Genomic DNA, 12,750 nt, shown 5'->3' on the forward strand with positions numbered 1-12,750 from the left:
CTTGCTCTCTCCACGCAAGCACAGAGAAAAGACCAAGTGAGGACACAGCAAGAAGGCGGCCATTTGCAAGGCAGAAAGGGACCTCTCACCAGACACCAACCCTGTTGTCACCCTGCTCTTGGACTTTAAGCCTCCAGAACTGTGAGAAAATAAATGTCTGTTTAAGCTGCGCAGTTTCTGGTATTTTGTTATGTCAATGAGAACAAACACACTTCATGAGATTAAAAATAGTATAATAAAAAATAAGAAATTACCTCTGCTTGATCCCAACTTGATAGCTTTTTGGGAGTGGCACCAGGAGTCTGATCAGCTGTTTGATCCCAACGCCGTTTTCGTTTTGAGGGAGGCTGGGACGCTGCTCCTCCATTGACGACTTTTAGTTCCCCAGCTTTAGCTTTTTCTGCTAGTTGCTGCCTAATTTCTCTCTGAAAAACATTTGAATAAGCAGTGAACATCTTTAAAACATTTTCAATATCTTTTTATATCATTAGTACAGTCATTTCTGGTTCATGTCATTTTGTTCTTCACTCATTCTCCTTTCTATGCTACTGGTAGTCCCATTCCTTATTTTCCCTCTCTTTTTCGTATTTTCAGGGGGTTTTTTGGTGTGTGTGTGAGAGGAAGATTGGCCATGAGCTAACATCCATGCCAATCTTTCCTCTATTTTGTACATGGGTTGCTGACAAAGCATGGCTTGATGAGCAATGTAGGTCTGCACCCAGAATTGGAACCTGCGAACTTGGGTTGCCAAAGTGGACTGCGCTGAACTTTCACTACTAAGCCACAGGCAGGCCCCTATATTTTCAGTTTTATACAATGTCTTTCTGCACAACAGATGAGCAAGTACTGAATTTATAACATAGACCACCCTACTTTATACAGTTGGTGAAGTAAAATCTTCAGTCAACGGTAGAGAATCAAAATACTTTCAATGAAAAATAGTTTTATTTAAAACTCATACAGCAATTAAGACAAGGGAGCAAGATAGAAAAGTGGTAAAAAGTGACCGTAACTATGTAAGTAACGTAGTCATAACAAACACACTTAATTTACGCCATGATTTTAAAGCAGGGATCCATTACCCCATTTAATCCATACAAGAGACAAATCTATTATATATACACAATAAAGTTTGGAGGCTATTAAAACAAAATGGAGCAATCTGTAGGCCAACAGGAATTGTTCAGAATTCTCCACCCATATCCAAACTGAATCTTAGGGTAGAATTACAGGTTTTTCAAGGAATGATTTAACTATGACTTTTCCCTTACACACTGGTTTCAGACACACACCACTATACATCCACTATAAGATAAGTATGTATATATATGTGGCTAAGGGACGAGGGACTAGAAAAGGATATAGAAATATGAAAAGTTTAATTTGGGAGGGGACAGAATTTTGAGTAAGGTTCTTTCTCAACTCAATTTTTATTAATACTATCAAAGTATTACTTCTACAGCAAATAAAAAGGAAATAAAGTCTCTCAATCTCTACTTTCTTTACATTCTTTCACAACCATCAAAATATTAAGCAGGTTCACATACCTCTTCTTTAGTCAAATGCTGTTCTCGCATCACATCCATGTAAGTCCTAGCATTCATTTTAGGATCAGGGGTCTTCCCTCCTGCAGAAAAGAACAGCAACAGGACAAGAGTACAATAAATAAAAGATAATTAGGTTCAAGTGATTTATCTGCCCTGCTCTAATATTACGTTATTCCATAATCATTTAATTTATTTTTTGATGGAAAACTTTAATAATTATACATCTTACTTTTTATTGAGTTTGCTGATCAATTTAACCTGTTTGAACACAAACATCTACAGCAGTTTAAAACAAATATTTTAATGCATATAAAAACAAAATGACAGCACAGTTTAGTCTTCAGAAGTGATGGGTTCCTGGGTTGCTAATCCGGAATACGTACACTTTCGTGCCTTTGTCTCCATCAGCAGTTCTGACTTCAAGCAGCAGAATAGAAGCCTAGAAAATTATCTCTTTACCATTAGTAACACTTTGGAAAGATATTTATATTCAAAACATTACCTGTTGCAAGCTGTTAAAATCCTGACTACAAATAACTATGACTAGGTAAGTTCTTCATACAATGTTTTAAAACAGTTATAGTTCAGAAAATCTGATTTTTAAAAATATACCTATAATCTTATTCTGATGCCATGTTACTAAAAAGGGCTTCATGCTTTTTACGTTTCGTTGACCCAGAAACATATTTTTACTTTCTTAGAAAGTATAAATTACAACTGGAAATATATTACTTGAAATATATTACTTCTACCAGTTATTATGATGCACACAGAAGAAAAGTGGTGTACAAAGAGATGTGTTAGTCTCTTGGTTAAAGTTTCAGTATTTGCTTTTCAAACTTCAAAATATCTTAAAGAAGCCCAAACAGTATATAACACGATTCACAGAGGCACACTAGTTTTAGAAATGTGATAATTAGCTATACAAAGTAGTATAGCATCATAATTTAGGAAAAAATAATAAAATTCTAAGACATTTCCTATGCTGAAGATCATGCCCAATTGGTAGTGTCATTCTTTCTGACACTAGCTCTGATAAGACTTCCTTTGGAATACTTTTTCACCATAATCTAGAGAGGATGTGTTGAACTGCACCCTTAAGAATGCAGACAGGACTGGCATATAGCAGTACTGCTGTAGGAAAGAAATTAAGGACAGTTAGTATGGGCCTGTGAATTCTGACATACATGTTTAAATCAATTACAATTATGCAAGTAAAAAAAAGAATATCCCTACTAATTCATGCAGGCTGAAAGTCTAACTTGTAAACCTGCAGCAGAATCTAATTTTAAGAAACAGGCACCTAATTTTGATTTTGAAACTCACTCACCTGAGGAAAGCTTCCATCAGGCTCACTATGCCCCTAAAATTAGCAAAACAGACTCCAACTATTAAAAATATCAAAGTCTTTGTATACATACTTTTGTCTTAACTTCATGCTTAAAGCAAAGTAGGTGCGTTTACTAAACTATATTTAGAGCAATATGGGGGGAGCTCTAATGTGAGAAACAGTTTCTCAAAAGTAACAATCCTAAAAATCTAGGATTTGGAATGGAAACTTTCAATAATTTGAAAGCATTTTGAGCAGAAAAACACATTTGTTCAAAGTATAGAAAGCGTACCCAAAACAAAAGTAAAAGAAAAACCTTTAAACCCTTTGCGTTTCTATGGCATTGGCTCATTATTTTCTTGTCCTTCTACCTGGAAAGAAAACTTGCATTATAAAGATGAAGAATATGGCATCTGTGACTTCAACCAAATCTATACAAATCTATAAGGGGGATTTTAAAAAAGAAAAGCAAATTCAGAAGCATGCCAAAAAAAATCAAAGGGCTAAAGACAACTTAATACAAATAAATTTCTGAATACTTATAGAAAAGTGGGAAACAATTACCATCTGCAAAAGGATCAAGACGCTCTGGGGAAATTATCATGGTCCGTCTGTGCTTTTTGTATTCATCTTCACGGTCTGCAATCTTTGGAGGTCGGTGCTCGGCAAATGGATCATACTGCGAAAAGATATGTCTCACTTAATACTCACTTTATTAAATAACCAGAGTATGATAAACAAAAACCAGAACATTATAAAACATGTAAAAATGTTTAATAAATGCCTACCTACTGATAAAAAAATATGCTGTATCATTTTATGGATAAATGTTAATATGAAAAGATAAGGCATGTGGAAATGAGACAATATGCATGTCCACATTTCCACAGTTTAAGTATTTATGAAATGATTACCTTTATAAAATAAACTATTATTTCTAATTCTCCCAAATCAACTCTCCTCAAAACATTCTAATAACTTGATTCCTAAAATATGAGAACTTCCATGGGAATTGAGACATTCAGTTTTCTTTCACTGAATAAACTCTGGCTTTAATAAAAAAAGAAAAAAGTCACCTGTTCTGTTGACTGTGGTATATCATTGAGCAATGCCACAGGGGCATGATATCCCGGCTTCTTCTGACCAAGCAAACTTGTAGATGATGAGTAGTCATCGTCATCCTGCAATGAAATGCCCCCAAAAAGCCACAAACAAAACATCAGAACTTAAAAATTAGAAAGAATAAAGATTCTACATGAAATCAAAAGACTTACTGACAGTGTGACTGATGTCTAAATCCTTGTTCGTAAAACTTATAAATACTTGGGTTTTCTTCTCAACTCAAAAAGCTATTAAAGAAATTAAATTTAGTTCTCTTTATTCTTTTAAAAATATTAAACAAGGAATGCTTTCTGTGGAAGTTAATTAAAATAAAGGAGATACAGATTAGAAAAACCTGAGCATTTTGTTTTCTCACAGAAGGCATGATGAAATTTGTTTTTCAAAGTTGGAAACTACAAACAGATTATTCAGAGGTCTCCAGTTTCCGTGTTTTCCTAACTCATGGTTTTTTAACATGATTTAATCACAGAAACAAAGAATATGTAATTAATTTTAAATGTATTTGCTTCCCTAGTAGCATGTCTTAACACAATACTGTTGGTGTTACTTTACTAGTATAAAAAGTGCAACGGTGGATAACTCACAAGAAGATCTTAATACCTCATTTATTTTATTTAAAAATGAGGGCTGGCTCCATGGCCGAATGGTTAGGTTCGCGTGCTCTGCTGCGGCAGCCCAGGATTTCACCAGTTCTAATCCTGGGCGCAGACATGGCACCGCTCATCAAGCCATGCTGAGGCGGCGTTCCACATGCCACAACTAGAATGACCCACAACTAAAAATACACAACTATGTACCGGGGGGCTTTGGGGAGAAAAAGGAAAAAAATAAAATCTGTAAAAAAAATTAATAATAACTTCCCCTCAGTTTCTGGAACATATAGCTGTCAATGTCTCCTACCATTACGGGATGATAATGCAAAACAGAAGTCTGATTGGCTCCTAGAAATTTTACCTTCGGGACTTTGTAATTTTTCTTTTTTGTTTTCTTTAAAAAGTGCCAACTACAAAATAAAATGTGGCTTGAATTTCATAAAAATAAAGTTTGATAATCTGTATATCTGTTTTATCTGTTGATAAAAACAGATTTATCTGTTGATAAAATGTTTGTTATTGAATCACACTAAAATGCATAGCTATTTCACCAAATTTGGATGTGTGGGATGGTCTGACAAAATACAAGCCATGTGGAATATATAAGAAACACTTTGAGGGATGTGTTTCAAAATGAGGTGACCATCCTCCAAAGTAACTGGCACAAAAATCCCACTAATATCAGGAACAAGAAACATTCCATTCATATTAAGGTGCCAAAGGGAAAAAAAACATCATCAAGAACAAGTGAGAAATCAAAAGTCACAAGGACAAATGACATTACAATGAAGTCACTTCTCACATGGACTACTACAGATAGAGCTCCACAGGTGACAACAGGGAGTTACTGTACAATGGTTAATGATTTGCAGGTGCTTTGCTGGATAAACAAACTAGCTTTAACATAAAGATTCAGAACTGAGCACTTCCAGAAGCTTCTGAACTTCAGAGAGGAAGGACACGTTCAACAGCTTTATCCTCCAAAAGAAAGATCTCCCAGTCTCCAAAATGTCTCCCCAGATTAAATCAGATGACTCAAACACAAAATTCCTCTGTATCTCTTGCTCTCCATCAAAAAAATACTCGATTCTTGAATACTTTGTAACTTACGTCTTCAAGTTCAGTAGCAGCAATTGATGTCACATATCCAGCAAATCTGCTGTCACTTCCACCATAAATTTCCTGGTCATAATAACCTGTAGAATCAAGGCCCACTCCTTGAGCTTCATCAAGGGCTGCCTTCTTGCCTTGAATTTCTCGAATCTGTGCTTCAATATCTGTAAGAAAGTTAATACAGACTTTCTTAATAATTTCATTTTCCAAACAGCACTCAAAACAATGCATTTCTCTATTAGGTATTATCAAAATACTCTTCTAAATACAGAAACTTCAAAATAATTATACCATACAAGGAGTTAGTAGAACTATACCAAGTACTGATTTTTAATATATTTAATACATTCTCCACCTCAACAGACAATGCTCAGGTACAGAAGAGATGCTTACTATTTCATCAACTGCAAATTACTCTTACTTTCAGAGTGGGTTACTGAAGTTTATTAAATTGTTGTTGAATTCTAAATCTTTCCCCAACTGAAAAGATACTGTCGATGTTGATTAGGGACCAAGAACAACACTCAACATTAGTTAAACTCAACACTACTAGAAACATAAAAACAACAGTACTATGGAGAGTGGTTCTCAAACTTGAATGTGCAACAAATCATCTATGGATTTTGTTAAAATGCAGTAAGCCCGGATCAAACCCAAGTTTCTGCATTCCTAACAAGCTCACAGGTGATGTCCTAAACATCTAGGATCACACTCTGAATAGTAAAATAATAAAGGATAAAATCTAAATTCTTTACCACGGAATTCAGAGTCCTACACAATTTAGCAGCAACCATCATCACATTAGTTTTAATAAGAGTCTGAGCTCTGGAATCAAAATGTCTGCCTTCAAATCAAGGCCCTTTCTCTACTAATTAATACGTTATTTAACTTATGGGTCTCAGTTTGCTAAATTATAAAGTTTTTTTAAGGATTAAATGAGACAACGAACATGAAACACTTCAAGCACTCAATGAATGAATGAACTCTTGCCATCTCTCACCCTCCAAAGCACTATGTTCTACTGACATTTACAAGACACACACTTGGTGAAGGACATATGAACTCTTCTCAAGTGCTTCCCAAACTTCCGTCCAATTTTGAATTTAGAATTTTTCCAAGACTAAATAAAAATTTTAAAAGTACAACAATGAACACTCACATGCTCTTCACCTATATTCATCAACTGTTTCTGTACGTAAGAGATAAAGCAAATCTATGTACATATAAGTTTTCTAAACCATTTAAAATCCCTAATATCTCAGCATGTTATTTCTAAATCTAGGACATTCTCCTGTGTAAGGACAACAGCACTAACATGCTCAGAAATTAAACCTTGATACAATATCATCTAATATATTATCCAGCTTCAAATCTCCCCAACTGTCCAAGTAACATCCTTTATAGATGTTCCCTTCTTTGACTCATGATCCAATCAAGAACCAGGCACTGTATTTAGTTGTCATGTGTCTTTAATCTCTTTCAAATAAAGGCTAGTCTTCCAACTTTTTTTTAGTGTTTCTTAACACCAGGTAACAGGTGTTTACCTATCTGTACCTGTGCACCACAGGTTTGTAGTTTACATTACAAACTAATGTTTCATTTTAATAATGTGAATAATATGTAAGTGTGTAAAGAAACAAAGAGTTTCTATTGCCAGTGATTTCTGTGGCCCAACAAATAGATGTTTCGATTCTTGCCAGCTCGTTACCTTCAACTGAACTAAACCCTTTGACCAGGTACTTTAAAAAGCTCATTTACGGGGGCTGGCCCTGCGGCCGTGTGGTTAAGTGCTGCGCTCTGCTTCGGTGGCCCAGGGTTTGGCTGGTTTGGATCCTGGGCGTGGACATGGCACTGCTCATCAAGCCGTGTTGAGGCGGCATCCCACATAGCACAACCAGAGGGACCTATAGCTAAAATATACAACTATGTACCACGGGTCTTTTGGAAGAAGAAGAAGAAAACAAAGAAGATTGGTAACAGATGTTAGCTCAGGTGCCAATCTTTAAAAAAAAAAAACAAAACACAAAACCTCATTTACTAGTTTGCAAGGACCAAAAGGAAAAGATTCAAATGGCATAACGCAAATACCCAACCTCTAGTCCCAGCTAAGGGAGAAAACCCTAATGCCTCAAGATGAGTGTGGTTTAAAGCAGAAAATGTAATAACATTGTCCAGTCCAAGGCACAGCAGGAATGTCTGGTAAGAGCAGGAGGAAGTCTCAGAAACTTAAAATAATGGAGAGGTTCACTACTGAACTTAGCAGCCCCAGTTTGTAACCAGATCTCAAAATAATTCTAGTGTGTCACAGCACTACCATCCCCATAGTTAGTACTTTTTACTGCATTGCTCCCTCAAAACTGTTAGAGCAGCCCAAGCAGCGAGGGGCCTCTACCATTATTAATCACAGAAAGAAACACCCTCATTGAGCTGGGTGCTTCACTTTATTATTCTACTTGTTTATGTTTAAAGCATTATTTTTTTGAAGTTTTAAATCCATATTTGCTCCCCTACCCCACCCCACTCTTTTTCCTGGAATACAGAAGAAACTTTCCTCTCAGTGGTTAGCAAGATTGGCTAAAGGGTGAGTGTAGATTCATTCTTCCTTTTTTTTCCTTTCTGAACATTTTCATCTCTGAAACGCTTGACACTTCTTTTAAAAACCACTAGGTGCATGGATCACTTTTAAGCAAGTAAGTTCTTTTTCAGGACCACAAATGCTACTGCCATCAGGATCCAGGCAGGAAACACAAACGGCTGAATCACGGCAGACAAATAGTCTGAAATCTCCCCTTTACAGCATCACTGTATTCTACTGACCACCTACACTGAAAGCACCTGTTACGAGAACAGACTCCTAGGCCTCAGAAACACCAAGTCAGAATGTCCACCTTAAGAGCCCAGGTTTCTGCATTATTAACAAACACCCCCAGGAAACTGGTACTTAGCCCTTCACCGCTCCATTTCCAGACCCGCCCCATCCTTACCAAAATTTCCAACTTAGAAGATCACTACACTTTTTCCTAGGTCGTATACAACTAAAAACAGGAAAGGGGCATCGACTCACAATAATTGTCATACTATACATACCACTGTGCGGCTTGATTTTCCCCCACTTAATATATCACAAACAACTTTCTTATTTTCCTTCTAAAGAATTTTTCCACTCTTAAGTTGTCAGCGGCCAGTCCTTTATTTGGATAACACATTTAATTCAGGAGCTACCTTCATATACTGAATTTTACCTATTGATTTCACGTACTTATTGATCAGCAACAGAGTTTTCTACCTATGAATGTACTGAATTGAATTAGTGTTTGTATAAAGCTTATGTATATCATGACTGGATTCCTATTAAACAAAAATTTAGCAACAAAATTACCTAGCTCAAGGTCTTCTGGGGCTAGGCAGCTATTTGTAGTGAACTAATTCTGAGGGGAGTTCACTACTAAATTTCTACACGCTGTATAATTCAATGTTTCTGTATCTGCTTGAAACTACGGACAAAAAGTCCAAAAAACTAGTTGGTTTTGTTTATGCATTGTAAACTGCAGCACATTTACACAAACATGTTATCCACAAAATTAAGACAACAGATCCCATGAAACTCAGCAGTTTGTTATGCAAGAATAAATAAAAACTAGAAAAATCAGTAATTATTTCTTAACAAACTATGTGCCAAAATACCAAAGCACTCAAATGCTTATGAACAAATATATCATAACATTCATAAATAAGGTAACTTTGTGTTTGTGATGTTTCATTTCCAAAATAAATAAAATCTGTGGAATAAACATGGCAAAATTTTAAGAGCTGGTAAACCTGGGCAACGGGTTACACTGTGTTCTTTATATTTTTTCCTACACTTTTCTACAAGTTACACTATTTCATAATAAAAAGGCAACATTCTATCTGTGGAAATCATTAAAAGTAATTTTCCAAATTTTTATCCGCTCCATCCACGCCAGCAGTTTTCTAAAATTCCAGTTTCAAATTTTATAAACATTTTACATCTCTGGGAAAGACAAAAATGCTCTAACTCCTTATTTCCAAAGCTCTCTAACACTAAACTATAGCTACTGATATGTAGGTCTTCATGTACTTTCTTAAACACGAACTGACTAAAGATGAACAAATAGATAATTTCTGACAACAAATGATCAACACATAAGATTTACTGGCAAGTATGAAAAAGAAATGAGGGGGAACATACCAAAAAGAATAGCTAGAAGTGCAAAATATTAAAGACGAGGAAGCAGAGAAAGGAGGACATGATATATGTTAACCTCTCCTTATTTCAATTATGACCAAGAAGAACAAATCCTCGGATCCTGCCTAATCCTTTTCCAATTTAGACTCCCTGTAGTTCGATATTTAGATGGACAATAAAAGAAAAATGGATACAGTCTGCTAGGAACTGGACAAGAAGAGACAAGGATCTCCTAGTGGCCACATAGTACAACTGCCAAGAGCTGGCAGTCTTTAATCCATCCGAATCCATAAATATTCCAGTCTTCAGGTTGTGTGTATCAAAAGTTTGTGCCTTTTTATTATCAAGTAGTATTCCACTGTTCTACAGTGTGTTTATTCTCTATTTGAGTGGCATTCAGGTTGTCTGCAGTTTGCAGAGGCTACAAATAAGGTTGCTGTAAACATCTGTGTACAAGTTTTTGTGTGAACATGGGTTTTAATACCATATGGAGAAATACCTAGGAGTAGGATTGCTGAGTCTTAATAGTAAATGTATATTTAATTTTTTAAGAAACTTAGAACGTCCGTTTGGTGGATTTACTTATACAAGTTTAAAGGCAGAAGAGTTGAATTATTCTGAACAAGAGAGCAAGAAAAATTCTGAGAGATGAAATGGGAGAGAGAGATTAAGAGAATAAGTAAAATGAAAAAAAGCTGGGATAAGTGAGATTAGTAATTCCAATTTTACGGCGTTAAAGAAAAGGGTATCAGGAGGCAGAAATACCTAATATGAATTTCTAAATTACCTGACTTTCTAGATGAAGGCCTTCTGTTCCCCACCCAAGCTGACCTGACCTGACCCACATCTCCAGTAAAATCTGTGAAGGGAAGAGGCATATATGGTAGGACTCTTGGTTACTGATGCTGAATATTTAAAAAAACAGCAGGGTGGCTAGCCACAGGGGCAAGTGGTTAAGTTCACATGCTCTGCTTTGGTGGCCCAGGATGCGGACTTAGCACCACTCATCAAGTCATGGAGAGGCATGCGGCATCCCACATAGCACAACCAGAAGGATCTACAAGTAGAATATACAACCATGTACTGGGAGGCTTTGGAAGAAGAAGAAAAAAAAGAAAGAAGACTGGCAACAGATGTTAGCTCAGGCGCCAATCTAGAAAAGAAAACAAACAAAAAGACAGCAGAAATTCTCTATTTTGACAATAGATTCAGAATCCTAAAATTCAAGTTAGGGGTAGTCCTTCAAATCTCCAGTTTATGCCAGGAAGTGGTTAAAAAAAAGTCTTAGATAAGAAATCAAAGTACTACTTAAGTATCAGACCTGTATTTACCAGAGCACCTGCAAGAAAGAGCCTCACTAAAGGAGGAGCCTTGAGGCTAAATTGTCAACAATGAGGTTTTTCTTAAGTTGGTATTCCTATTTTAAGGTACATGTATCAGTAGGACTCACACAAAAAAGTATTTCAGGTAGCAGTTAAGTTTGTTGGAAAACTGTGAGAAGCACATTCATTGTCATTAAAATTATAGTGGGAGGGCACCTGAATTTGCAAGTCCTCTGTTGGATTTCCTTGCCATGGCTAGCCCAACCTAAACCTGAGGTATGATTTCAGAACTGTGCTCTTCTTGGAGCTTCCCTTGCTTGTGGGCCTCCTGACAATCTTGATGGCAGCAGTAGCGGTGGGAGAGTCTAAGAGGAAGTCCTGGGTGTTTTTATTGCCCTCTCCCCCTTTCCCTCCAGACCGGGGGGAAACTACAGGACACGGGTGCTGCAACAAATGAACTGCAAGGAAAAAGAAAGAGATGGAGGAGGAACATAAAGATTTAAGACTAATTACAATGTACAGACTTTATGTGGAACTTGACTGAAACAAACTGGGAAAAAAAATGTTTATAAGGCAACTGGCAAAATTGAACCCAGACTGGATATATTCTTACATTAATTTTAGATGCAATAATGGTATGTTTAAGTCCTTATATTTTAGAGGTACACATTGAAAAATGAATCAATAAAACGATACATCTGGGATTTGCTTGAAAATAATGGGAAAGGTGGAAGGGAATAGTGTATACATTAAACAGAAGTGGCCCTACATTTACAACTGTTGAAGCTAGGTGACGGGAAAACACATGGGTTCACTTCCCTATTCTATTTCTGTATATGTTTGCAGTTTTCTATAAAAAGTTTAAAAAATTGTAAGCACGGTTTTCTTAAGTTTTCACCCTTTTTTTCCCATTCCTGGTTCTTCTTTCTTCCAGCCCCTTGAAATCAAGACCTCTGACTCCACACAACAGAAAATAAAAGCTCTCTCTTCTCTGAAATGGAGTCCTCTGCTACACATAAAAGAATTTTTAGCTCTTTTATGTAATACCTTTAACCTTAAAAGTTCCAGCACCACTGAATCTTTGTCATCTTTTTTCTTCTCTGGTTTTACTGATCTTGCTAATGGTAATGTAAAGTCTTCTGAATGTCAGATAGAAACATACATTTTAGAAACTAAATTTGCTCCAACGATCTACAGAACAAAACGTCTTTATTCAACTGAGACTCCTCTTTCTGGAGGGGAATTCTGATCCTAAGAATACTTTCAACTATCAGAGAATAAACCCTTCCCTAGAAGACAGACGTTATTTAACAATGGGAATCAATGAATAAAATGTATTTGTGAACTAGTCCATCTGAAATCTCAATACATTCAAAAAATAAATTTCCAGGGCCAGCCCCGTGGCTGAGTGGTTAAGTTTACACATCCAGCTTCGGTGGCCCAGGGTTCATGGGGCGGATCCTGAGCAGGACCTACTCACCGCTCATCACGCCACGGTGTGGTGGCATCCCACATA

The 12,750-nt window shown here is 36.4% G+C and overlaps 1 protein-coding gene across 4 annotated transcripts in view; it reads right to left on the bottom strand.

The window, feature by feature from the left end:
- The window catches only part of SF3B1 (splicing factor 3b subunit 1), a 59,079-nt gene that overhangs the window by 18,349 nt on the left and 27,980 nt on the right, over nucleotides 1–12,750 (bottom strand). For 2 of the 4 annotated variants that reach the window (XR_011502959.1, XM_014845963.3), the window contains exons 3-7: nucleotides 5,703–5,869; nucleotides 3,954–4,058; nucleotides 3,442–3,556; nucleotides 1,548–1,627; nucleotides 255–425 (exon numbers count right to left, since the gene is read on the bottom strand). Coding sequence is in view for 3 of the 4 variants with exons in the window: in XM_014845963.3 (XP_014701449.1) it covers nucleotides 255–425; nucleotides 1,548–1,627; nucleotides 3,442–3,556; nucleotides 3,954–4,058; nucleotides 5,703–5,869 (638 nt within the window). In the remaining variant the exon portion in view is untranslated. Of the gene's footprint in view, nucleotides 1–254; nucleotides 426–1,547; nucleotides 1,628–1,930; nucleotides 3,249–3,441; nucleotides 3,557–3,953; nucleotides 4,059–5,702; nucleotides 5,870–12,750 lie in introns of those variants that run through there. The other 2 variants (XM_070508292.1, XM_014845964.3) reach the window with 2 other exon arrangements.

This window comes from Equus asinus, chromosome 4 (assembly GCF_041296235.1).
Source record: "Equus asinus isolate D_3611 breed Donkey chromosome 4, EquAss-T2T_v2, whole genome shotgun sequence".
NCBI classification, from domain to species: Eukaryota; Metazoa; Chordata; class Mammalia; order Perissodactyla; family Equidae; genus Equus; species Equus asinus.